General features: G+C 40.1%; 1 protein-coding gene across 1 annotated transcript in view; it reads left to right on the top strand.

Annotated features, from left to right (window-relative positions):
* Positions 1-19,351, top strand: part of DPYS (dihydropyrimidinase) — an 88,172-nt gene extending 68,821 nt beyond the window's left edge. The window contains exons 8-10 of the mRNA XM_077167454.1: positions 5,598-5,805; positions 17,514-17,645; positions 18,944-19,351. Of these exons, the coding sequence (XP_077023569.1) occupies positions 5,598-5,805; positions 17,514-17,618 (313 nt within the window). The 3' untranslated portion in view covers positions 17,619-17,645; positions 18,944-19,351. The remainder of the gene's footprint in view (positions 1-5,597; positions 5,806-17,513; positions 17,646-18,943) is intronic.
* The last annotated feature ends 7,817 nt before the right edge of the window (positions 19,352-27,168 follow it).

Raw genomic sequence — 27,168 nt, 5'->3', positions numbered from 1 at the left:
GTATACTCCCTGAGAAAGCCATGGGGGAGCTCAGAGAACTCAGAGAACCGTCAGTATTCCAGGCTTTGGAAGGGCAAGGACCAGGGAAGTCCCAGACAACCTGTAGCAAACTACTCAAATTCCCAGAAAGAGTGTGCATTTAACTGCCCATTTCTTAGTTAGGAAACAGATGGCAATTGTACCTAACAGTCTTGCCAGATTATCTCCCAAAAGGGAGACTGTTAGGAAGTTGACAATAGAAGAAGGAAGAGTGCATGCCAAGGGACAGACTATGATGACTGCTAACATTGTATTTCTCGGGTTGGAATCATGGGTGTGGACCACTTAACAACTGAAATGTGCTGCAAAGATACACGATACTTCGGTCCACTTTATTTCACAGTATCACTGAACATTGTGATGATGTGTTATTCCACTGGCCAGTTCTCCTTTTCAGTTGGAGCCTGGGCATGTGTGTTCATATTTTCTTCCAGCACAGTCTCCCAGCACTGCCCAGATGATATGAGCCCCCCAGCTCTGCAGGGAAGGTTATATGGGTATGACTTTTGTCTTTACCCCCAGATGTGGGCTGAATCAGGAGGAGCCCCTTTGGGCAACTTAGAAAATCCTGGACCATGTTTTATTACAGTGACATAAAAGCACAGAGAGAGTCTTTCCATAAAGTCCTAGAAGGACTGAGGCTCCTTTGAGACACAGTGTGCTGTAGTGGCCACAGCTCTAGACAGGAAGTCAGGAGACAATGCTGACCACTCAGCTCAGGTAGGAGCCACTCCTAGGGGCAAGGCCTGAGGACATGTGAGCTCAGGCTTCACACTCAAGAATGGATTCAAATTCATATCTGTGAGATTATCAAAAAAGGATATTTTTCTAAACCTTCCAGAGAGACACTGGAAAAAAAGAAAAAAAAAAAAAAAGATGTATCAGGCAGAGTTCTTAGCTGCAACCAAGAGAAATTCACTTTAAGTTGCTATGCAGAAAAGGCATATATTCAAGGATACTGGATAGCTCATAGACTTTCCAGGAAGTCTAGCAGGCCAGGCCCTGTTTGCTCGAATATACCAGAAAGCAAAAAAGAATATCTGTATCATGTTTCAGTAATCAAAATTATCCCTTAAATCCTAATTTCTCAGTTACATAGCTGCAAAAGAGGCTGGGGAAGTACATTCTTGGCTTCTGCCTTGGGGAAAATCCCCCAGAGGAGGAGTGTTCAAGGGATGACAGGTGTCCATTAGAAAAGCAAGGGAGCAGTTTTGAACTTGGGTTTCATTAGTGGACATCTCTCATACTGCACTATGAGTTAATAGATTTTAAACAAATTTGCAATTATTTTATAAATTTACAGTGATATTGCCTTACATGTTTATATTTAAAAGTGTTGATTAATTAAAACATTGAAAATGTAGCACATATTTTTCATCCTTCTTGTGGAAGAGTTGCAAATAATCTCAAAAAGTATTTTCAAAAAGTGGAAGTGGTTTGGGTCTCTTGGGCAAGCTCTTACACAGCTCTATTTCAGCTTCATCTGCAAAACAGAGTAATAATGCTTAGCTGCAAACTTATTAGGGTTCATAATTCGTGTGAAGTATTGGTACATATTGATGAACAAGTGTTTAACCTGTACAGCTTGTCAGAAATGTTAGGTACCAGAAAGAACTTTGGAACTTTACATCCCATTTAGTTCAATGTACTGTTTCCAAAACACAGTATGTCCCAGAGGACAGTGGAGGCTGGAAATTGCATGATTTTCCTCCTGACAGTACAGGAGGAAAATTGTGCAATTCTTTTATTTGTTCACTTCATAAATATTTATTAAGCACCTACTGAGTGATAGCAACAAAGCAACACGGCCTCTGCCATAAAGTGCTCCAAGCAGGGAAAAGAGGGACTTGTGGAGAGCTGATTACAATGCACGGAGAAAATGCTAAGCTAGAGGGAAGATGCTCAGTTCTCTCCTGGTCATCAAGATCTGCTTCCAGGGTGGAGAGTTCTTGAGTCAAGTCTTAAAAACGGAGGGAAGCAGAAGTGAGGGGGCCTTCTGGGCAAAGGGAACTGTGGGTGCTAAGATTTAGAGCTGTGAACTTCCTAAAGTGTTGGAGAATTAGGGCTTTGGCTGGAAGTTAAAAAAAAAAAGGGGGGGGTGAGGAATGACACCCTGCCAGACACTTTTGAATGTGAAAGTGGAAGCACATTCTTTTTGCTGTTGGTGATAATGCCTAAAATTTACATTTTGTATTAATTAACCTCTTTTTCATAATGTCTTATTGTAAAGAATCACTTTGATGTTGCCTAATTGTCCTCTTTTTTCTTGCGCACCGGAAGGCCAAGTAAGTCAAGGTTGTGACCTTCATTTGGCAAGAGGCTGAGAAATCAAATTTGATAATTTTGCTATGTCAACCTCATTTTAATAACACGATTTAGATTACAGAAATGGCTTAACAAGAACTAAGAGAATTCAAATTCCTCACATTCACTTTTCTCTAACTCACCAAAAAACTTTATTTTTGGTATTTCCATTTGTCTTTATCCACATGCATATGTATTTCACTTGTAGGCATGGTGTGCATACTTCCTATAGCCTGCTTTTCCCATTTAATATTACATCATTATTGTTTTCTTTGCTTTTCCAGAGTAGTCATAATTCTAGTTTTCCATTAATGTCTAATATCCCATTGATGGTCATTGGAAAAGTGTTATGCTTTAATTTTTCAATAGTTTAGGCAATATCGTAATGGCAATCTTTGTGAATAGAGCTTATTTCTTCTATTAGGTTATTTTCCTAACAGCTTAAGTAACTGTTAACTTTTATTGGTAAAAATAGTTTTGTGATTTAGTATGTCCCCTTTCCCCTCTCCTATTCTTATATTTCAGTAACTATTTCGGCATGGATTTTAGTGCATTTTATTTTCCTCCTGTAGCCTTACAAATGTATCAGTACAGGAATGTTTATGTAGCATCCTGCAGTGCAAGCCCAGGAGTTTTTACCATCAATATAACTGATGTGTAGGAAAGTAGCAGCCTGACATTGGAAATATTATGGCAGAGACTGTGATGGCCATGAAGACTTACTTTAACTAAAAGTCTGAAATCCCACTATATTGTTTTCTAGATGTATTTTCTTTGAGTTTGCATCTTTTATCACTAACTCATAGCTCATTCCATTATAGCTTACTCTATCTTAGTGTCCTTTTGAAAATGCTTATAGTAATATTACTAACAGTTTGATCAATACTCTATCGTCCACTTTAGTTTTGAAATTCTGATTGTTGCATTTGTTCCTACCTCCTACTTAGTCATCTTTTAAACTTTTCTTTTTATCAGTAAGTTGGTTCCTAAGGCCACTGGAAGCTCTTTTCCTTGCAACACACACTGACCATATGATGCAACAATTCCACTCTGGGTGTTTACACAAGAGAAATGTTCATGCAAAACCATGTACACACATGCTTATAAGAGCCCTATTCATCATTGTCAATGCCTTTCACTTTGGGAGTGGATAAGCACACCATGACACATCCACACAATGGAACACAACTCAACAGTAAAAAGGAACAAACTATTGATACACACAACAACTTGGATGAATCTCAAAGACGTTGTGTTGAATGAAAGAAGTCTGTCTGAAAAGGCTCCATATTGTATAATTGCATTTAGATGACATTTTAAAAAAGACGAACTGGTAATGGAGAACAGAAGTGAGGGGTAGGAAAAGGTGTGAGTACAAGGGGACAGTATTAGAGTTTGGGGAGATGATAGAGCTGTTCTCTATCCTTACTGTGGTGATGGTAACACGAATCTGTTCATGTGCTAAAATTCACAAAATTAAAAAAAATTAAGCCATTTTATTGTATGTTAATTTAAAAAATAAAATAAATTCTAGTTTCATCAAACTGGTCATGTACGCTTTGACAAGTTGCTTAAGCTCTCTAACTTTTAGTTTATTTATCTGTGAATTGAGGAAAATACTTTCTGCTTTGAAGAGGTGTTGTAAAGATTAAATAAAATATGAAGTCTACCTAATATACAGAAGAATCTCAGCAAAGATAATTGTACATGATGGATATATCTTATAGGGGACAGATTTTTTTATTGTTATTATTTGTATTTGTGCTTTTTACAGTTATTTACCTAAGTTTGGGGGGAACAGACTGGAGCCATTGCAGACTTTAAGCAGGAAAGTATCTGATGCTTATTTTCAAAAGATTGTGTGAGCAGCTTTGTGGAGAATGAATTGTAGGAGGTTAAGAGTTGAAACAGAGGCTGGTTAGGAGGCGTGGGGCTAGTTCACATAAGAGGCAATGGTGGCCTGGACTCCGGGGGGAGCAGTGGAGATGATAGAACTGGACCAGTTTAGGAGTTATTTTTTTGGAGGTAGAACTAACAAGCCTTGATGGTGTGTGGAAGGGTGAGGAGAGAAGAAAAATCCAAGTTGACTCCTAGGTTTTAGACTTCAGATGTCAGATAGTGGTGTCATTTACTGAAATGAAGAAATCCAAAGGAGGAGCAAATTTGAGTAGATCAGGTAGGGGTAGGCATTGAAAATTAAGAATTCTGCTCTGAGTAATTTAAGATTAGAAATCAATCTTAGGCAGTTGGGTGTAGGAGCCTGGAGCCAAGGAACAGGCATTGGCTCCTCCATTTCTAGGCTTGCAGCACTCAACAGCTGGAGGTGGCCTCGTGAGCCTACCAGCATCACCCCCCCCACCCCCCCCCCACCAGATTAAGGTTGAGGGAGCCTCTAGCTGCTCTTCCTTTGAACCAGTCATAAGGTTTTTTGTAGAGTTCTTCTCTCTAATCCATTCCTGAGGGGAATTTTAAAAACTTCTACAAGAATCCAGACTATACTCATATTCCCTGTACTTGGATATTTATTTTTTCTTTTCTTTTAGTGAGATGCAGGGAAAGGAAGCATCCAGTATTTCCAAATACCCAGCCATTTACCTGGAAGTCACCAGTCATATTGTACAAAATTGAAAAGCATTAATAAATTTCAGAGAGTGGTGATGAATATGCAGAGGCATGACACCGACTATGCCAAGGGATTATATTCTAACTTATTTGGTTATTATGCTACTGATAAGGGAAAACACTTAATAACAACTATCAGATTCAGGGTGGTAACTACCTCTGGAAGAGAGGGACAGGAATGGGCTTTGGAGAGTTTGTAGAGGAAACCTAAGTGTATCTGCAAAAAGTTGGAATTCTGTAGAGCTGGGTATTAGGTCAATATGTGTTCATTAGACTCATCTGTGTTGGAAATGTTTTATAATTAAAAATGTAAAAAGACTGTGTTGATCTTTAAAAACAGTAAATAAAAATAATTTTAAAATTCTAACATGAGAGAGAGACAATGCCTTCCTTCTACCCTAACCTTGCTAATTGCCTTTAAAAGTTATCTATTAGTTCTTTTCTTAGAAAATGTAATTACTTTGTAATGAAATGTTAATGCTGTTTCTATTCTTAAAGTCACTTGTTACAGTGATAAAGCTATGGCTTAATGGAGTTGCTAAATTTTCTTCTAAGCCATTCTTCTTACAGTATTTTATATTTGTCAGAGGAGGTGGTGATGATCTGGAGCTTTTTTGTTTTTACAAACACAGGACTATTTCTGCAAAGACTCATCATCAGGCTGTGAACTTCAACATCTTTGAGGGCATGGTTTGCCATGGGGTGCCCCTTGTGACTATTTCGAGAGGCAAAGTGGTATATGAAGCTGGAGTTTTCAACGTCATGGCAGGAGATGGGAAGTTCATTCCTCGCAAACCATTTGCCGAATACATTTACAAGCGAATCAAGCAGCGAGACCAGGTGAGTGTGCCGTAGTGTGCGATGATTACGGGCTGGACTGTCACCCAGTCCTGGATGTCTGCTTTGTTGTTGTATCACCCTCTGTCAAACACATTCCTGGGAGGTCAGGATTAATGAAAGATTACAAACGCCCGTTCTCAAAGGAAGAATCATTGTTGGATGGAGACATTTTCTCTTGCAGACTGTTGTTGATTCTGTATTTCATTATGAACCAAGTTGAAGTTTCCTCCCCATTGTTCAGGGTCTTTGGAGGCTTTTTGACAATTATGTCTCTGAGAAGTAGACGCCAAGATGGATAAAGATGCAACGTTTTTATTAGGGTAGACAGCTGTGAAATAAGATGAAGTGGGAGCTGGGAATAGCTGGGAGAACCCTCAGAGTGCCATGCAAGTCTGTGCCCAGTAAAGAAGAGAGGGAGAAAAATTGGAAGGAAGCTTCTCCTTCGAGTCCACTCTTTCTGTCCTGGTATCCCTGCAAGCTCAGTCATTGGCTGGGAGCAGCTGCGGAAGGCAGGCCCTTTTAATTGTTGAGAAGTAAGAGTTTACACATATATATTCTGGAACTACACCCTTATTAGATATGTGATCGGCAAATACTTTCTCCCATTCTGTAGGTTGTTTTTTTCTCTCTCTTCATAATGTTCTTGGATGCACATTTTTTTTTTTTTTTAATGAAGTCCAGTTTATCTATTTCTTTCTTTTGTTGCTTGTGCTTTTGGTATCAAATCTAAGAATTTCACTGCCAAATTCAAAGTCATGAAGATTTACCCCTGTATTTTCTTCTAATAGTTTTGGCTCTAATATTTAGATCATTGATCCGTTTTAATTTTGGTATATGGAGTAAGGTAGGGGTCCAACTTCATTCTTTTTCCTGTGGTTATCCATTTGTCCCAGCACTTTTCCCTTTAGGTGACCAAATCTATTATAAAAGTCTGAGTCCTTATTTATAATAACTTATTATAAAAGAGGTATTTGTTCTTAATATATTTTGGGTTCTCAAAAATGTTTTGCTTAGCACATCCAGTGTTAAAGGGTTTTTAAAATTCATCTTTTACACTAAAATATCAGAAGATTTCAGGTTTAAAAATCTGAATTTCTGTTTTCTGTTTGGGTGGGGGAGGCAACCCTATACTCTCAATCCCACATGGCAAAAATAGGCCAGAGCTGAAGAGCTGAGCCCCTCCAGAGGATGTACGTTCTGGTTTTACCCAACAGGCTTCACTCATTTATATCACTTGTTTGGTCATGTGGCCATGTGGATATTAGAGTCTGCAGCTCTTGGATGTTCTAAGGCTTCTCTCTTTCCTTTTCATTTTCAAATATACTTCTCTTTTTCCAGAGTTCTCTGGTTGCTTTTTAGAATCATTTTATTTGAGTCTGGTAGTCACTTTGATTTCTCCTCTAATATCTTTTGAAAATTTTTTACAGAGTTCTTAGCACAAGATTCATCCATCATATTTTAGCACTTCCTAAAGCTTTGGTTAAGTAAACAAATGTTCTAGAAGGATTTAAATTCTTAGAAATGCTACAGTTATTTACATACTATGTTTCAGTCAAAATAGATTATATTTAGGTGATAATTCATTTTGCTAGGGTTAATTTGTAGATGTTGACACATAGGTAGTGCCCAGTGGAGTCATATGTGTTTCTGAGCAGTTATGCAGTAAATAATAGTGAGACTGATATTTACTGAATATTTCCTGAATGCAAGTCATGGTCCTAAGGGCTCAGCCAGTGCAACAACCCTGTGAGGGAGGGAGTATTATTTTCCCCATTTTAAAGATTAGGGAGCTGAAGCATCAAGAAATTAAGAAACCTGTCCAAGTCATATAGCTCTTATATGGCAGGGCCAGAAAATAAACTGATTATCTGACACAAAACAAACAAACAAACAAAAACAACCATGTACTTAAGAAATAAAATATACTGTAAATAATAAAGATTGAGTTAAATGAAGTAATGAGTGATGAATTACTCAGTACTAGGTTTGGAAAACAATAGTCTCTAAAAAAATTCATCTAAATTGGTGGCATCGATGACAGCTAGTTAGTTCATTTGGAAGGCTATAGTATTAATATAGGAGATGAACAGGAAGGGGTGAGTTTAATAATCATAAGGAGATAAATTAAATAGAATTGGATGATAGATTATGTGGTCCTAGAAGTGGAGCCAAGGTTTCCAGCAGTCAGTTCCAGTTGTTCACCACCAGGGGCACTAGACCAACAAAGAACCACTGATAGACTAAGTGATTTACTTTGCCTGAGTCTTCCTCTTGTAGGGAAGGTATTTTGGGAAGCAGAGGTTATGAAATGACTGACGTCATCAGTTCTCATTTTCAAATTGTTGTTTTGCATTCCATTGGCAGAAATAATAGTAACTTCATAGTTTAAGTGTTGACTATCGATTTTGTGAATTTGTTTCTTAATATTTTCTTCTGAAATTAAGTTGTTAGGCATTCTAATGCATTATTGTTATTAGAATGCCAGTAATACCAATTGCTATTATCATTGTTATTATATGTTGTTCTGAGCACTTACCATTGACCAAGGATTTTACTGTATGGTTTATATTCATTATTTCATTTAATCTGCACAGCAAGTCATGTGTTAGATATTATCATCCCCATTTTACAGAATGGGAAGGTGAGTCTCTGTGAGATTAAATAACTTTCCCTGGGCTAAGCAATAAGTAAACATAAGAGCTAAGATTTGCGATAAGGCCATTCTGATTTCCAGTATATCATGTGCCCTCTATATAGAGAGACAGATGAGAAAGAAATGATTGTGAAAGTTAAATCATCATGAAATGCACTGTTAAACTTTTTTTGATGTGGAAAAAGCATCAAATAAAATGGATAAAGTGAGATGTGGTGATTATCCAGAGACTTTTTTCATTTTTTGCCAACTAGGCAAAGGTAATTTATAGAATAAAAATATCATTAATTTTAAGAAAGATAACATTAAATAAAAATAAGATTAAGGAAAAGACTTGTGAAGTACTCTACATTTTAAACTCACATGAATTTATTAGAGTACAGAAAGATTGATGTTGCTCTAAGAAATTACCTTTCTTTCCATAATGTTCTCCCCGAACGCACATGGGCTTTGGTTTTCCTTGAAAACACTCAGATATCTTTGTGAGTGAGGATAATTTTTGGAGGTCACCTATACCATTTCTCCTGCTCACCTGTTATCGTTCTCAAGAAGATTAATCACTTCCTATTGTGGACTTCCAAAGCACAGATTATAGAGACACATCCGTGTTTGCTGGCTCCCAAACTTTGCTGGTCTCCCAGCTAAGGTATTAGTTCCTTGAGGGCAGCATCTTATTCCATTTATGCTCAGTACTTTGTACATAGTAGGCATTTGATAAAAAAATAAATAAACTGTAAAGTCAACGTGCATATAATGAAGTTTAAATAAATTAACCTAGAAGATTGCCTCTTGTCCCATCCCAAATCATGAGTTTCATTCCTGTCCAAGATTTATCACTTAATACAACTGATCAGCATCATGCCATGCAGCTAAGCCTGTTTCAGAAGGAATTTCAAAGGAAAGAAAAGACAGTTTTATTCAATTTGGCAGCTTTGAGGAGTTGCTAATTTATTTTTTTTTAATTTAAACAACTGATCTTAAGGGAAAAAATTTAAATCAGAAGATGAAACATCAACACTATTTAGTAAATATAATATAATAAAGCATATATTTCAATTCTATATAAAAATCACTACAGAAAGAATGTTGAGAAATTCAAGAAAGAGAAATAAAAGGGGAGGGGGAGGGTGCACAGGTAGTTCAGTGGTTAGAATACCCCCCTTCCATGCGGGAGACCCAGGTTCGATTCCCGGACCATGCACCCCCCCAAAAAAAAATGGGGAAGGGGAGGCAACAGAAACTTAGGTGTTGAAGACATTTCTAAAATAACACAAATCAATTTATATGCTATAAATTTTTTTACTAAAAAATACACCTTTCAAGCTCAAATGGATTATTATTTCAAGAATTTTTTGTGTATTTACAGTGTTATAATTTCCTCTAACATTTGGAAGTCCAGACATTCTTTCAGTCATTTCTTTTTTTTTTTTTTTCAATAGTAAGCAACCCCAACCTATTCTGGAAAATGAGATTCACATTGCATTTTATAGGGAAACAGGAATAGCTTCATGGAATAATTACAGTTTCAGAATACTACTGTCAGAGCTTCTGAACAGGGTTGTATCTTTGCAACTATAAGCATATTTTGCCCTTTAGACAAGATAAAATTGAGCACATGGCTGCTCTTGGTCCCTAAAATGGGTATTCTCCATTTCTGAAATCAGTTTGTCAAGGTCTTTTTCATGTGGTAGCTTGGAGAAAATAATTGAAGAAGCACCATCAACTGTCATATAATCCTAATTTTCACAGGTTGATTGCTAATAATAATAAGACAATAATTAGCAATAATAATATGATTGTTAATGCTTCTGCTGAGGCAGACTCATGCTGGCTTGTGAGAGATATTTGTGCATATCTCTTCCCGGATCCATATTTGGTGATGCCACATTGGTAGCATAGAATCAGCCATGGAAGTTATGTTTACACCACAAAAATAGGCAATATATACCAGGGCTTTTGAGATAGAGGTCAGAGCGGGGACGGGGAGGGTAGCAAGCTGTTAGTATTTACCAACAAACCACTACCTACAGGGCACTTTCTAAATGTTCTCTTTTTGTGCTTATTGACTCATTCAACGTTCATCCAGTAAATATTATTGATCACCAGTTATGTGCTAGGCATTACTTAATCCTTACCACAGCTTTTATAGATTAAGAAGATGAGGCTCAGGAAGGTCACACAGTTATTAATTGGCAGAGTCAGAACTCAAACCCAAGTTTGACTACCTTCAAAGCTAATCCCTTTAACCTCTCTCACTGAAGTTTATTAACCACAAAGTGTAGATCCCATCCACATACATAGCCACCTTGCAGCCTCCATCCTCAGAAGTATCATCCCCCCACTGTTCCCTCTTACACATAGGGTTCAGTTACTCTCAGACCAGCAGAGTTGCTGGAGGAGCCAGCCCTGAAATGAGAGGACCTAGCTTTGAGTCAGTTTCCTTGAGAAAGAGCTCACAGGGAACATGTCATGTTCTGGTGATTCACAGTCCCCTGGTTTGCACAGTTCAATGTTTATTGAGAGCCCTCCAAATTCACCAAGCGAGACATGGATTTCATTCTCAAGGAGTTTGTGTCATATTCATTTGGACTGTTTGGTGTTGGACCAGTGACTGCTGTTGGTGTTTAGAATTTCTGCTTTTCTGGTGGTATTTTAGTGTCTTAGCCTCTGCAAGTGGCATTGTATCAATAACTCCTTTGAGGTCCAGGGATTTTTCTCTTTTGGTTCTTGCTAGTCTCAGAAAACTTAGGACCCCAGCACTCCATTCTCTGCAGATAATACTATTAAATTTTCTGTCAACCTGCAATTTCCTCTTTCTCCTGATCAGTTAACTAAAGGGCATTTCTGCAATTACACAGGTATAATGATGATTGCAATTAATGTTTATTCACAGTACTGTATATTGTGATATAATTATCATTTTTATCTTTCCATTAACTTAATAGACAATCATCATTAAATAGTATGAACTCAAGTTGAACTTCTACCTACCAAAGCAAACCTTATCTTGTTAGGCAAGGTGCCATCTATATTTCTTGTATTACAGAGCACAGTCTTTCACAGTTTTACCCTCAGACCATTTCATTTGATTGTGATACAGTCAAGATAGAGATCGACTTGGTACAATCATCCAATTTTGACCAGCCTGCTCTGGAGGAACAAAAGATGCCACAACTCAGGTCAATCTTTCTAAGTTGTGTTTCTTAGGACACAGATCTCTTGAGATGCTCCTTAAGAAAGCTGTTAAATGATTTTAGAAGATGCTACCCTCAGGTGATTCTGTTGCTCAATATCATATTAAAAGTTCTAAGAAGTCCCACAGTAAAGAAATCTCCCTTCATTTGACCAATGTTTGTTGAGGACTAGACATTGTTCTAGTGCTGGGGGCACAGGTATAAATAAGACAGCAGTCCCTGCTCTCAAAGAACTTAAAATCCAGTTCTGTTTTAACCACGGTCATAGTGCTTTAATTCTAGTTCTCTTTGCTGTCCAATTCTAAGACAAGGAATCACCTGGATAAAGGAGTCTGGAAATCTGGGGTGATTAAGGCTGGAGATTAAAATTTGGGAATTATAGCATATAGATGTATTTGAAACCATGAATCTAAGTCCACCAAGGAGACCATGAGATAGAGAAGAAAGGGGACTTAGAATAAACCTCTGGTGCCTCCAACATTCTCAACAAAGTAGCCTGAGAAAGTTATACAATGAGATAAGAAGACCAGGGGAAGATGGAGTCTGAGAGGCAAGAAAAGAAACACACTTACTTTGTTAAATCTAGAACCCTCTGATTTTTTCATCCTGGTCTTTCTGTGGGCTCTATACTACATTAATGTCCTCTAAGAATAAAGTGTGGGTTTAGTTGGGAGAATCGGGTTGGAGTCCATGTTATCCCTACACTCTCCTGGGATACCAGGGAAAGAAGCATACTTTATTTGGGGCTCAATCATTAGGATAACCTACCAGCACTGAACACTGGTCTTAGCAGATGCCAAAGCCCATATTAGGGCTGGGAATTTCACTTGCCAGAAGGCGATTTGCCATTGTCACTAGAGACCAGGGAAAAGACTGGTTTTCCTAAGAGTTGTAGGTTAGGTCTACTTAGAAAACTTATGTAACCTAACTCTAAGGACAAGAAAATATTAAAAGGTTAAAAGTATTGGAAGGTTTGAGAAGAGAACTTAAGTTGTCTTTGGTTCCTGACAACTTATCCGTCAAATAGGAAGATTTTGCATTGTGAGACAGAAAAAGACCCCGAGGAGAAGAATGGTTTATTTCTAGTGGCAGTGTGGGTAAGAGTGTTAACTTCCCAAGGCCATTCCAGCAGGAAACCAGTCCCTGCCCACTCTGAGTCTCAGAAGCAGAGAAATAACTAGATAAATATGCATGCAGATTAGACCTAGAGACAGCCATGTTTGCTCAGTCAGGTCAAAGACATATGCCATGTGATAGTATAACAAGAGTGGCTAATGAGTGCTGCCTAAGGGTGTTATTTATGTCAGTGTCACCAGCCAGTGGTGCAGCCAGAGACGGGCCCTCAGAAACCAGGTGATCCAAGACCTGCCTACGGGAGGCTCCCAGCCAAGGAGGAGGTGCAACCTGGAAAACAGATAAAAGGTGAAGCACAAAAATGGAATATGAGGGAAACTAAGTTGTCCAGGCCAAGACAAGCCATCACAAGAGAAAATAAAGCTTAGTAAGGGAGCCCTCCCCTTCCAGCCTTGATAGGAATTCATTAAATATTTATCAAGGACTTGTTATTGAGAACCAGAGGGGTACAGTGGCTCTCAGTCTGCCATAGGAGATGGAAAAGTAATAGACAATTACAGAACATGTGGTAAGCACAATAGTAGAACAGTGTCCTGAGTGCTAAATTCACAGGAAGGGTGGAGAGGGAGAAACCGGAGTTGGTGTGGCAGTGGGGGTTGAAGATTCTTGGAGTGATGGATGCCTGAGTCTTACAAGGTAAGTCAGAAGTATTTTGCCAAAAAAGGAGAATGGGCATTTTACTATGCGTGAAGACGTAGAGCCAACATGCTGTTTGGTATTTGGTGACAGTGACAGGAACCGTGAAGTCCTTGTGTGACATGTAAAGAAATTTGGTTCTTATCCCAGGGGCTTTAAGAGACCTCAACAAGTTTTAGAAAGCTCCCGTTCTGGCAGATTGAAGGGGAGCTGAGCCTGAGACAGCAGATACAAGTAAAGAGACTTTTGCAGTAATCCTGGTACAGAATGATAAGTTTCTGTAGTAAAAAATGACCATTTTGATGGAAAGAAGGGATGGATTTAAGAATGAGTTAGAAGATAGAATCATCAGCAATTGGTGAAGCATGGGATGCAAATGTGAAAAAGAAGAAGGCAGCTAACATAACTTCTAGGCTTTAGACCTGGGCAAGTAGGTACATTTTGTTGTCATTCACTGAAAAGAGTTCTCAGAAGAATTATAGCTTGTGCCCTTGTTAGGAGGAATGCTTATTTGACTGGGGGAAGGAGGTGAGCAGAGCCTAGTATGGAAGTATAATTGGAGGCAGTTTTGGTGTATCTATGTGAATTTGACTAAGAGGAGCTGGATATATAGATGGCATGCTCAGGAAAGAAACCTGGACTTGGGGATCATTGTTGAAATTTGGAAAAGGCAAGATTGATCAATAAGAGTGTGTAGAACGAGAAATGAGTTTGCTGAAGACTAAACCGTGGAATATCATCCAGTGTGTGTATATTTATGTATATGTATTTGCATATGCATATGGGCTGGGGGCAGAGGCTGGTGATGGCAGAGCTTTAGAGGAGACCAAGAAGGAAATAGAAAGGAAACAAAGAGATCATGGTGTTACAGAAACCAGGCAGGAGAGGAGATGCCAAGATGGTGGGAGCAGTTAACACCGAAATTGCCTATGAGAAGACCTAGAAGTGCCAAAAGAGCTCATTTTGACAACTTGTTGGTCATGGGTGAGTTTAGTAAAATATCCTGCCCTGAAGGGTGGGAGAAGCTATATTGGAATAGACTGAGAAGTGGATAAAAGTGAAGAATTGGAGATAAGGAATGTAAACAATCTTTCAAGTAGCTTGGCCCGAAAGGAAAATGGAGAAAGCAGCAAGAACTCAGAAGAGTACATAGAGTAGACTTGTGGAAGTTCTTTCAAAAAGAGAGAGACAAGAATTTTTTTTTTTAAGAATTTGTTTTTATGCCAAGGAGAAAGCTTATGTAAGCAGAGAAGATGATTGGTGGATAATGGTCCTGGAAGAGAAGGGAAGGCTGGGGCCAGGGAGAACAGCCAGGTTCCCTGGCACTAGAGGAGTAGGGCAGGTTGAACCGAGCCTGCAGGGATGTCTGGGGCACTCAGGGTGGTTTGGTTGACCTGGATGAGTAAAACGTTGCTGAGTGAGACAGGCAAGCTGTGGGGATTTGGAGAGGAGTTAGGGTAGATGTTGGAATTGGATGACTGAAAAGGTGGGAAGAGAAGGTTTGTGGGGGGTGGGGGGGTGGTGCCCCAGCTCATGGGAGAAAAGGCTCTTCCTTCCACTGTGGTGGAAAGAAGGAGTTTAAGGAGGGTGCAGTAAGCTCATTGGTCTGAGATGGGAAGCCACTGTCTTTTATGATCTAGGAAATGAAATAGGAAGGACTATTTTCTGTCAAGATTAAGAGTGCACGGTTTGGGACAGGGATAAATCCCTTGAGAATGCACAAAGCTCAACTCCAACCAACTGAAGTCACGAAAGGACATTCATTGGCTCTGCAGCTATAAAGTCCAGGGGCCCTCCGACCTCCGGCTCGGCTGGTTGCCAGGCCTCAAACAGCGTCCTGGGTGCTATTTGTTGGTAGGTTTCTGCTCAGGGGCATGATTGCTCCCAGCAGCCCAAGTGCGAACCTCCCAGCTCAGCTACCCCAGAGGAAAGAGTGTTCCTGATGATTCCAGCAGAGAAATACTAAGATCTCTGATTCACCTGGTTTGGGTCATGTGCTATTCCTGAAGCTGCTGCTGGGCTGGAAGAGGGGATCCCCTGAGTGCCCACCGGCTTGTGGAGCAAGCCCAGCCCGAGTGAGGAGGCTGGGGCCCCACCTGAATCACTGGTGTGGTCAGCCGTTCCCCACAGGAGTCCGGGATAGACCAAACAACAGCTGTAAAACACAAATAATAAAGGTTCGAAGGAACTGTTGTGGGAAGAGGGAGAGGGGGTGGGAGCCGATGAGGGACATGCAGTAAGAAGGTGGGGTGACACAAAACACAAATATCTGCCCCTTATTTTTCAGGGGCTCTCAGCTGCACAAAAGGCTGGTGATTGATCTGAAACAGGCCCCCGTTTTGCTGAGCCAAAAGGGAAAGAAAGAAAGGCAAGACCCTCTAGACTGTGGGAAAATGAAAAAGGGTGTAAATAAATCTTGATTAGCTGCGATAGTCCTGGTTCCTGCCTGTTACGCTACTTACCCATTTCACTCTCTGACACGTCCCGGTTTGGATGATAAATTATATGGTTGTGGTTACCCTGGGTTTAAGGAAACAGCATGCAGTCTGGCTTGGAAAGCACAGCTGGGAGTGGACTAGAAGGGTGGGAGGATGTGGTCACGGAGGGGGACACCACGGGACTTGAGGGGTGCTGGGTGAATCCAGGTTCTCACAGTGTCCGGGGCTGGGTGGCGGAAACGGCGGGCTGGCGCTCCTCTCCCGCTGTTAGTGATCCTCGGGATGGTGACAGGACCCGGGGAGAAGAAAAGGATTCTTTAGAAAATGAGCCCAAATTCAAGCCCAGTAAAGCAGGTAACGAGGCACAGAAAATGAATGGAGGCTTGGACTGGTGAGAGGAGAGCCCCTCCCGTTCCCCAGGGCTTGGTGCCTGCAGGCGCTGCTTCTGGTTCCCCGGCTCCCGCGACAGCCGCTCTCTTGTTCATAGCTGTATCCTCAGCGCCTGAAAATCACCGGGGGCCATGTGTGTTCAGTAAAAATCTAGCGAATGAGTGAAGGGAATTCTTTGTATCTGGGAAATCTCATGGGTCTGGGAGATAGGTTTTATTCCCCCCAATCTGAGGAAGTCACATTGGTGGGGCTAATGTGCTCGTTCCCTACAACTAGCAAATGGCAAAACTAGAATTCAAACCTGGCTCACATTGTCGATCACTACAACGTATTAGTTTTGGTGGTCAAAATGAGACATCCGATAATCTGTTATTAGCTGTTGTGTGTGTATGCATATATATATATATCTCTATGGTATCTATATATGTATTTATTAGGAGATTTTTATATGCTAGGGATCGTTCTAAACGCTTACTTGTATTTATTCCTCTCAACATTTAATCCTCCCAGCCACCTTTTAAAGTAAGTGCTGCCCTCATCCCCAGTTTGCAATAAGGGAACTGAAGCACAGAGTGTTAAATAATTTGCCCAAGTAGTCTGGTTCCCAAGTCAACACTCCTAATGACTGTGGTTTGCAGCCTTTTGACTTGCCAGTGAATTTGTGTGCAAGTTTACAGAGTGTAGTTTAATGACGTCTCATGAATTCCTTTGTCAATGAAGTTCAAGTTTTAAAACTCGGCCTGAGTTCTTAATTACCTCTAGCTGAATACGGCAGTGATTTCCCCTGCGCAGTTGGTCATTGAAGAAGGACGTTTAGGGCATTGATATTCTGTGGGAAGCCTGTTACCCACAGAGGCAATTTGGAAAATGAAATAAAATAAAACACACACAATAGCTATAATCTGGAGCAAAATGTTCTGAGAGTCTTAGGAGAGACACAGCCAAGTACTCTGGAAATACAGATGTCTAGGGTTGAAACTTGAAGAAAAAGTAGAATGCTTGAAAGGACTGTAAGAGATGATTATAGGACTTGGAAGGGTGTGGGGATGTGGCAGAGGTCCCAATCAAAGACTAACACGAAGAGTGAGCCAACGTAGACACCAGAAGGTTGTAGGAATTTCTGTGGAAGGGCCATGGACAGGAGGCTCTTGATAAATTCACAAGAATCTGTTTTGCTCTCACAATTCATAACGGGAACTGTATTTAGCTTTGAGTGCAAGAAGCCAATAAACCTCAAGAGAAAAATGAAATGTTCTGTTTCAGACTTGCACACCTACTCCTGTGGAGCGTGCACCCTATAAGGGAGAAGTCATCACACCGAAATCCAGAGGGACAAAAGAGGACTTCACCACTGGGACCAGGGACTAGGTCCATCCCTGGCCTGGGCACTGTCAGGTAAGAGACAGCAGGCAAAGAAAGTATTCCTGCATAACAACATTTGAAACTAATGTCTCTTTCTTCATAAGCATTTGAAGAGTCACGGTTGAAAGCACCAGAGTTGTCTAAGAATGAAAGGTAGTTGAGCCAAAGACCTCCCTACAGAAAATGTAGGTGAACCTTCCAGGTTGAGGAAGGAGACCTTGGGCTAGTTTGAAATTCATTCTCTGAAATGTTAGGAAACATTTAACAGAGCCATGGAAAATCAAGTATGAGCAAAGGCAGTTGTCTGGTAGCATAAAGACACATTATGCTCTTTATGGCACTTCTTAAAGCAGGGAGTACAATTTCCTGGTCAAGATTTATTAAGTGTTTGATTAGGACTTATCTGGAAAAAAAAGCCTCTGTATTGTAATTGCACCTATGTGCTAGAACTTAGAATGAATGAGAAATGAACTGACTTCGCTTTTTTTGGGTATCATTTTTTAGAAAAATTACTTGGTAATATTTGGCGTCCTTTATTTCATATTGAACTTTGGAGTAATATTGTAGAGATGGTCATATTTGCCAAAATATTTGAGTGCTCTATCTTGTTTTTCTTAGTTCTTTGACATTCATATCTTTCTTTTTTCAATTGCTTTCTGGTCCAGCTCAGCCAGCAGCTTTGCTGTGATTTAAACATCTCTCTATCATCACTTCCATGGACTTCATGAAATTTTACGTATTTTGCCAGTTTTGCAAATTCACTATGCTCTAAATTTTTTTTAAACAAGTGATATATTTTCAAATGTTCCCACATGGAACAATCTGCAAAAGACTTACACAAGAAGTTGACACGATGGACGGGGCTAGACAGTTTGCATTAGCTAAATGGACCATCTGACAAAGGACTAGTGTTATAAATGCTCAGCTAGGTACCGCACATTTTCGCATTATGAATTCCTAACCTTCCTCACCTAAACCTTGGGGCTGCAGAGATTTGGGTAATGAGTCCTTAAGTACCAGCTCCGAGGCCCCCTGCATCCTGCGCTGGGTTCCTTTTCATGATCAGATGTGTTGAATCTTCAGCCACGCCAAGCGTTTCAGCCTGTAGGTCATTTGCAGAGACCTGGAATTATTCTTCCAGTTGAGGAATACTGTGTTAAAAATTCAGAGGAAGATTCACAAGTGGGAGAAACGTTATTCAATGCTACTAACAGAATTTGTAGGACTGGGATGCGTGTTTACCTCAATGATAGCATTTCTCGAGGGCGAGGCGCTCTACATCTCTTTGTGAGAGAAGATGTTACACTGAGTTCCTCTTATTCTCTTCAAAGGTAAAATCAGAGGAAAGAATGCTGCTGTTCCCATCACTGCTCGATGTTCCCAGCTCATCAAGAAACAGGCCTGATTTCAACTCCCCTTGATCCTTTTCTGACAAAATAATCGCTGCAGGACCCTTTCATTTTCCCTCAGAAGCAATAGCTGTCTTTCTAGCTGTGATTTTGTTGCTGTGTAACACTGAGGATATAAAAGAATATTATTGTGATGGAAAGTCTGCATGAAAATTCATTGATGATACTTTTAAAATAGCATCTTTGCTTGTACCAGATTTCTTACTTTGAATTTTTAAAAATTGCTTTCTTGGATAAAGTTTGATTAGAAATGGTTCCATGGATTTAAAATTTTTAAGGCTGTGATTTTACATGCTATTGTAATTAATAAACATTCAGATCTTCATTTTATATCCTCTTCCCTGAATTATGTGTTTCTCCTTTTAAGTAGCGGGATCAGGAGTGGGGATTTGGTTTTGATTCGGAAGCCTGATTTTTCATGCGGCACCTGCTTCATCAGCAACTGGAGATGCAGGTTTACAGCCGACAAATTGGATACTCAATGTTAAAATAACAGAGGCAAATTATCCAATCACACTGATAAATGCAGGATTTGAGGGAATTAATGGAATCAGCAGGACTAAAAGATGCTGCATTGATTCCTTCCCCCTCCTCCCTGCCCTTCCCACCCTGTACTGTGACCCTACCGTGAGTGCAGAGAAGCTGAGCTTATATTTCTTCTCTTAAGTAACTAGGTCGAGAGGCTTTAAAAACATGTTGTAAAATCAGGGCATTTATGGTCTCATTCCAGATACATCTAATCTACTCCTGATATATTCACTTAGGTCAGGGGTGTATTTGCACCTTGATAAGAGGTTGTAAGAATCCTATTTACCCACTCCTTTATGCACACAGAAGAAAGGGCAGTGAGCTGTACTGGAGAAGAACCTTCTAGTTCAGTCAAACCACAGGTTTTTTTTTTTTCAGCTATGAGATACCTTAAAATACTTTATTATTTTTCTCCTCCCCTTTGCTTGAAAATGCCAACTCCAAAATCGGACTACAGAATCCTCGGAAAAGAAATAATTAAATTGCTTCCTTGTCTAGCAGCCGATTTCCAAACATCCTTTCTTATTCAGCGTAAAAGTCATCCTCTCTCAGAGACTCCCAGACCCAGGGTAACCGGACTAGGGCCCTTTTCTGGCTCCTCTCTAGGAGGGCCCCCATCACACCGCCTCATCTCAATGCATCATAATTACCTGCTTATTTGTCCATCTCCTCCAGGAATCTGAAAGCTCTTTAAGGGCATGGCCTGACTTTTTCACCTTTATTTCTCCAGCATCTAGCAGAGTGTCTGGCGGTTGGTAGGCATTCAGTGAATGTTGTGAATTTTAAATAAATTGATAGAGATGAAGTTAGTGAGAACTCGCAACAAACTAGAGATGAACTTTGTGGGGATATCTTAGTATAAGGGTGCTTTAAATGGAGAGTCCAGGTTTATTATCTGTTTGATAGATCCATTTAGGAGAATGAAATATCTATAGAATTCTGCATCAACAAAGTCATTTGAAAAGGATGTAGGGATCCCTTTGTTGTCTTTATTAGGCTTTCCAGCAAACGTTTTATAGAAACATGGTTCTAAATACTAATATAATTAAATGGGAAAACATGATCCAAACTATTAATTTTAATGCCATATTTTCAAGATTACCTCTGGTATGCAAACTAGCATCCATTGTCACTAAACAGTGACACTTTCAAGGTCTGTACAAAGACTCAACGTTCACCCTGTATTGCCTCCTTCCTCGGGGGAAGCGTTATGTATTGGGAGGCAGCAAAGAGCCCGCTCTAAACGTGGCTCCTCTGCTTACTAGTGGTGAAGCCTTGAGCAAAATTTTAAAATTGCGATATATTATGAGATTATTAAAACATACAAAAAGCATAAAAATTGATATAATGACACCTATATGCATATTGACCAATTCAACTAAATCCTCTCCCGGTTCTTGCCCTCTTCTTCCGCCAAGGTAAGCAGTATCCTGAGACTGGTGTTGCTTTCCCATGTGCATGGTTTATACCTGTGTATGTATGCACATATCTCTAAACAAACATAGCATTGCTTTGCATGTGATTACATAGTTTAAAATATTATATGGTTTGTATTGTTTTGTATCTTGCTTTTATGCAATCAAAACATTTGGGAGTTACTCGTTTTGATGGGTCTAGCACTAGTTATTTATTTTATTGCTACATATAGTATTATGGTGTATGACTCTACCACGATTTATTTACCCATTCTCCTACATTTAACTTGCTTCCATTATCTTGCTATCACCAATACGCTACTATCAGCATTTTTATACAGGTTTCTTTAGGTAGTTTGTCTAGGATAAGTCCCCTCAGTGTAAAAGAGTGGAACCGATAGAGCCTGAGGGGTTCACTTTCTCACCTTTCTTAGGTACCAACTAATTGTTATACAAAGTGGTAAATTATGTGTTCAATAGCAGAATATGAACTCCACATTCTCACCCACATTACCTATTGCCCAATTTATTAAATTTGCTGATCAAGTAGCTTTAAAGTTATCTTATTGGAGTTTTTAAATTTGCATTTCCCTGAGTGTAAAGGAGGCTGAGCTCCTTTTCATTGTACAGTTAGATTGATCTTTCTAAGCCTCAGTTTCTTAATAAATGGGGCTGATGATAGTATCTAATACATGAGAATGCGGTAAGGATCACAAAACCCATACTGATGGTCAGCAAACACTAGCTATGATTACCGTTAGCACCAATATGATGGATTAGTGAATGATTTGCTACCCAGAGTCCACAAAAGTCTTGACTGTTCTCTTTCTGTGGGGAAGTTCACCACACTTGTGGTAGCTACAGATGCATGGAAGCCAAGACCGAGAGAGCAGAGGTGAGCCTGGGCACTGGATGAGACCATATAATGTGTCTGGAGAGGGGCCCTGGTGCCACGTGAGCAGTCTGCAGGGGCACAGAGTGAAAAATGGGAGAGGGGTGGAGTCTGGCTCTCAAGTGACACCTGCTGGTCTAGTAGGTCCCAAATGCATCAATGTGAAGCCAGCTACAACTACAACCCTTTTCTCTCAATATTTTATTCTCCCTCTGTCTGCCCATTGTACCAGGAGGCATCAAATTTCCTGTAGGAGAAAGGTTGTGGGTTTATCACTTTAAAGTCACCAAACCTGGATTTGAAGAAATTCAGCAAGATACTTCAACTTTCTGAGCCTCAGAAGTGGGAATAATTAATACAACCCTTGCAGGGTGGCTGAAAGAATTAGTAGAGTTGACAAAAGTAAAACCCCAGCTTTCCCCAAATGATAGGTAGAATTGTCCTCTTCTTGCTTGCCCTCCCCCCACACCAGCTTTACTCCTTTCTCCTCCTTCTTTCCCATTTCCCTAATGTTAAGCCCTTGGAAGTTACAAATACATTAAAAATAATTACATTTGTTTTTGTCAAACCCACTCTCTTTTTGGAGAATAGCTGTGAACAGGTTTTAAAAAGAGCAGCCAGTCTGTCATTTGTTAAACATCTACATTTACAGAACACTGACCTATACCCTTAGTTGGCTGCCACTGCCCCTCGAATGCCTTGCACAGTGAGTGGCACAGAGACAACCTCAATTAATCCTCGCAGGATGAAGGAATTAATCTTGGGAATATAAGAAGAGGAAGAGGACGGTAAAGGAGAAAGAGGAGAAGAAAAACAATCCATTAAACAAAATTAAGACCACAGCAAATCATTAGTTGCATTCGGATGTCAGATGGCATTTATCTTAAGAACTAGCCATACTATGTTAGTGAAGTTTACAAAAACATAAATTTACATTTCCCTGAGTGTTAAATGAGGCTGAGCTCCTTTTCATTGTACAGTTAGATTGATCTTATGTGTGTGTGTGTTTAATGTTTTTTATTGTATAGTATAACATATATACAAAGCAAAGAGATAAAAAAAAGCAGTAATTTTCAAAGCACTCTTCAACAAGTGGTTACAGGACAGATCCCAGAGTTTGTTATGGGCTACCATATGATCCTCTTATATTTTTCCTTCTAGTTGCTCCAGAATATAGGAGGCTAGAAGGCTTAAATACTTTTTTATCATCACAATCAACTTTTTTCTTTTTTTTTTGTGAACAACATATATACAAAAAAGTATAAATTTCAAAGCACAGTACCAAAAGTAGTTGTAGAACATATTTCAGACTTTGACATGGGTTACAATTTCACAATTTTAGGTTTTATTTCTAGCTGCTCTTAAATGCTGGCAGCTAAAAGAGATATCAATTAAATGATTCAGCATGCATATTCATTTGTTAAGTCCTATCTTCCATGTATAATTCCACCATCACCTTTGATCTTTCCATACCTCTCTTTGGGGTTGTTCAGGCTATAGCAATTCTAAATCTTTGATATTGGCAGGGTCTGTCACTAAAATGGGGTAGGGAGATGGGACTATGTGATGTTCTGGAGAGGCTGGGCTAGGTTTCAGGACTTATCTGGACCAGGGACCCATCTGGAGGTTGTAGGGTTCTGGAAAGTTACTCTAGTGCCTGGAACCCTTGTGGAATCTTATATATTGCTCTAGGTGTTCTTTAGGTTTGGCTGGAATGGTCCTGGTTGGGGGTTGGCATGTTATGATAGGTAGCAAGGTCTACCTGAAGCTTGCATAAGAGCAACCTCCAGAGTAGCCTTTTGACTCTATTTGAACTTTCTCTGCCACTGAAACTTTATTAATTACACTTGTTTTCCCCCTTTTGGTCAGGATGTAATTGTTGATCCCATGGTGTCAGGTCTGGATTCGTCCCTGGGAGTCATCACCCATGTTGCCAGGGAGACTTTCACCCCTGGCTGTCATGTCCCATGTGGGGGCAGGGCAATGATTTCACTTGTAAAGTTAGGCTTAGAGAGACTGAAGCCACAACTGAGCAACAAAAGAGGGCCTCCAAAAGTAACTCTTAGGCATGCCTATAGGTAGTCTAAGCTTCTCCGCTACTGACATAAGCGTCACAAGGGTAAGTAAATGGCCAGCTTTGCAATATATTTATCCCATGTTGTATCTCAGGACACAATAATCTAATGAAATACAATAACTATACACTACTTATTTTGCAAATTATGTGCATAATAAATTCTTTGAGGGCGGGACACCTTCTTAATTAACAGCCTGTACCCCCAAACAGTGCCAGCACAAAGATTTACTCGCCTTGCTGAATGGAATTTAATATTTCATAGTTGAGGGAATTTAGAGAAAAACACATCTGAGTTTTGAAGGACTTTCTGAAGGAAAATGATTTAAAATCTTGTTTTATGAAGATATCCATTGCTTGGCAGAGGGGAGGGGCAAGAGAAGTGCATTTTAGGAAGGGGAACAGTACAGCAAAGGCCAAGTGTCAGCACCAGGCAAGTGGCACCAGCTGGCGCTCAGGTCAGCGGGCAAGGGGCCATCAGCCATGGGGGTGCACTGGGACTGGCTGGGGATGGTGGGGGTGTGGGTGGGGTGTTCTGGGGGTCTTTAGGCCAAGAAGTAAAGCTGGGGGAGTACAGAAACATTTACAGGGCTTTTTTCAGCATTGGTTTTTGCCTTCTAGTAGATGTAGTTTCCATGGGCATACAGGACCTTTGGCTTTTTCTTTCATGAAACCCATAGATGTGCCCAATAGATTCTTAGTAACATTAATTAGATCCTTATTTGGAGCAAGACCCAGTGCTAACCTCTGTAAGACTCTATTGTTGAATTCCCCTTGTAGCTGTGTGACGTGGATACTATTATTCTCATTTTTTAAATGTAATTTTATTGAGATATATTCATACACCATACAATCCATCCAAAGCATACAATCAGTGGTTCACAGTATTATCACATGGTTGTGCATTCATCACCAGGAGCAATTGTAGAACATTTGCATTACTCCAGAAAAAACAAAGAAAAAGAAAAAAGAAAACCCCCGAACATCCCATACCCCTTATTCCCCCTCTTATTGACCCCTAGTATCGTATTCTACCCAATTTAAAGACATACAATAAAGATAAGTTAACTAAGACAGTGTAGTATTGTCAGAGATAGATACATAGATCAGCGGAATAGAATAAAACATCCAGAAATAGATCCATGCAAAGAGAGACAACTAACTTTTTTTTCTATATAGCTATACAGGTATCATCAGAGATCAGGGCTACTTGATTACAGCTCAACAAATTCCAGTATTTGTTTCTAGCTATTTTAGTACACCAGGAACTAAAAAGAAATATCTATATAATGAGTCAGTGGTCATCATCATTGGTTTAAATCCAAATGTCTCCGTTCCACCTCATCCCTTCCATTTAATCATGCTATCACTGTTGAGAGACTTCTGGGCAATGTCCATTTTAACTTCTTCATGCTGGGAAGGGGTGTTGACCTTATGTGGTAAAGGTGTGAAACTGGGTAATGTTCTTGGAGAGCCTGGTATCTCTGGGTTTCAGGGCTTATCTGGCATAGGAACAATCTAGAGGCCTTAAGTTTCTGGGGGAAAAAATGAACTTACTAGGTAAAACATTTATATAGTCTTAGATAGAGTGTAAGGTATTCTTTAGGGTTTTCAGGAGTACTGTTGGTTGGGGCTTGGCATACTGTGGCAATTTGCAATTTCTGGCTGAAGCTTGCATAAGAGTAACCTCCAGAATGGCCCCTTAACTCTATTTGAAATCTCATAGCCACTGAAACTTTATTTTGTTTCATTTATCTTCCTCCTTTTGGTCAAGAAGGCATTCTCAGTTCCATGATGCCAGGGCCAGGCTCATTCCTGGGAGTCAAGTGCCGCATTGCCAGGGAGATTTATACCCCTGGGAGTCATGTCCCACGTATGGGGGGAGGGCAGTGAGTTTATTTGCTGTGTTGGTTTAGAGAGAGAGGCCACATCTATTAGTCTCAATTAACGGATGTGAAAACAAAGGCAGAGAGAGGTTAAATAATTGTCCAGAGGCACTCACTCAGCTTGTGGTTTGGAGGACTTGGGATTTGAACCCTTGTCCTCTGGACTCCATTTGACCACGTTACTGTAGCTCCTTAGTCAAGACTTTCAAAAGATCCCACTCCTGAATGATGTACAGTGCCTGAACATCATTAGTGCTAAAAATAATAATAATAATAGCAGCTCAGGGCTATTACCAACTGAAGCTGTAAGTGCTCTACAAGTATTAGGTCATGTTACCCTCCCAACACCACTGACAGGTGGGGACTGTGGCCATCCCCTTTTCACACATGTGGAGACCTGAGCTACAGGTACATTAAGTATAACTTCTAAGACCCCAGATATTGCCACAGGATGACCTGGAAGGGGGTTTCCAAGGAGTATTAAGTCTTTCCAGGAAACAGAATTCTCCCCTACCACCCAAGACAACACTGATGAAAGTATGTCATCTCTATAGTCTTGTTGGATATTTTTTCCACTAAATAAAGCAAGAAGAGCATAATACATGTTTTTCTGAAATCTTTGGTGATTATGGGATTAGACTCGATTTCTTCTAGGAGACCTAGAATTCAGGTAAGTAAGTTTCTCTTGGGGCAGTCTGAAAGTTGAGTTTTCTTCCTTTGATACATTTTATTTAAGAGAATTACATCCAGATTTGTTTTTCCAAAGTCAAGAAAGGACATAGGTGGGAAGCACAGGTGCGCAAATGATGGGTGGGAGTGACTTGGTGCCAGTGGCCTCTGAGTGGGCTGCTTCTTTAAGACAGGGTCACTCTGTAGCTGAACAAGGGCCATGGATTAGTGGCAGCCTGGCGGTGGCTAGCTCTCCTGCCCAACAGGGAACTACAGGTGGAGAAGTGTCCATCTAGTCCTGCCATGCTGGGCTCTCTCCTACTCACCTGGGCCTCTCCCTGGGGCCAGTCTAGCTCTGCACCATTTACTTGTGTGGCTTGAGCCAGTTATAGCTCTGCTCTAAGCCTCCATGTCCTCATTAGCCCTGCTGTAGAGAGAAGTTCTCAAGAGCATGAGCTCTAAATCAAATTGCATGGGTTCAAAACTTACCTTGGTCACTTACCAGTTATCTAAAGTTGGCCAGTTACTTAAACTCTCAGCCTCACAACTCATCTCTAAATTGAGGGAGCAATAGTACTTACCTCTTAGGGTTTGGGGCAGAATTAAATGAGATAAGGAATAAGTACTGAGTAGGCCCTCAACCAATGTTAGCTCATAGTACTTCTTTAAGCTTGACTTGCTTT

Source organism: Tamandua tetradactyla, chromosome 6 (assembly GCF_023851605.1).
Source record: "Tamandua tetradactyla isolate mTamTet1 chromosome 6, mTamTet1.pri, whole genome shotgun sequence".
Classification (NCBI taxonomy): Eukaryota; Metazoa; Chordata; class Mammalia; order Pilosa; family Myrmecophagidae; genus Tamandua; species Tamandua tetradactyla.
The sequence above is the reverse complement of the archived record's forward strand: the minus strand, read 5'-3'. Positions and strand labels throughout refer to the sequence as shown.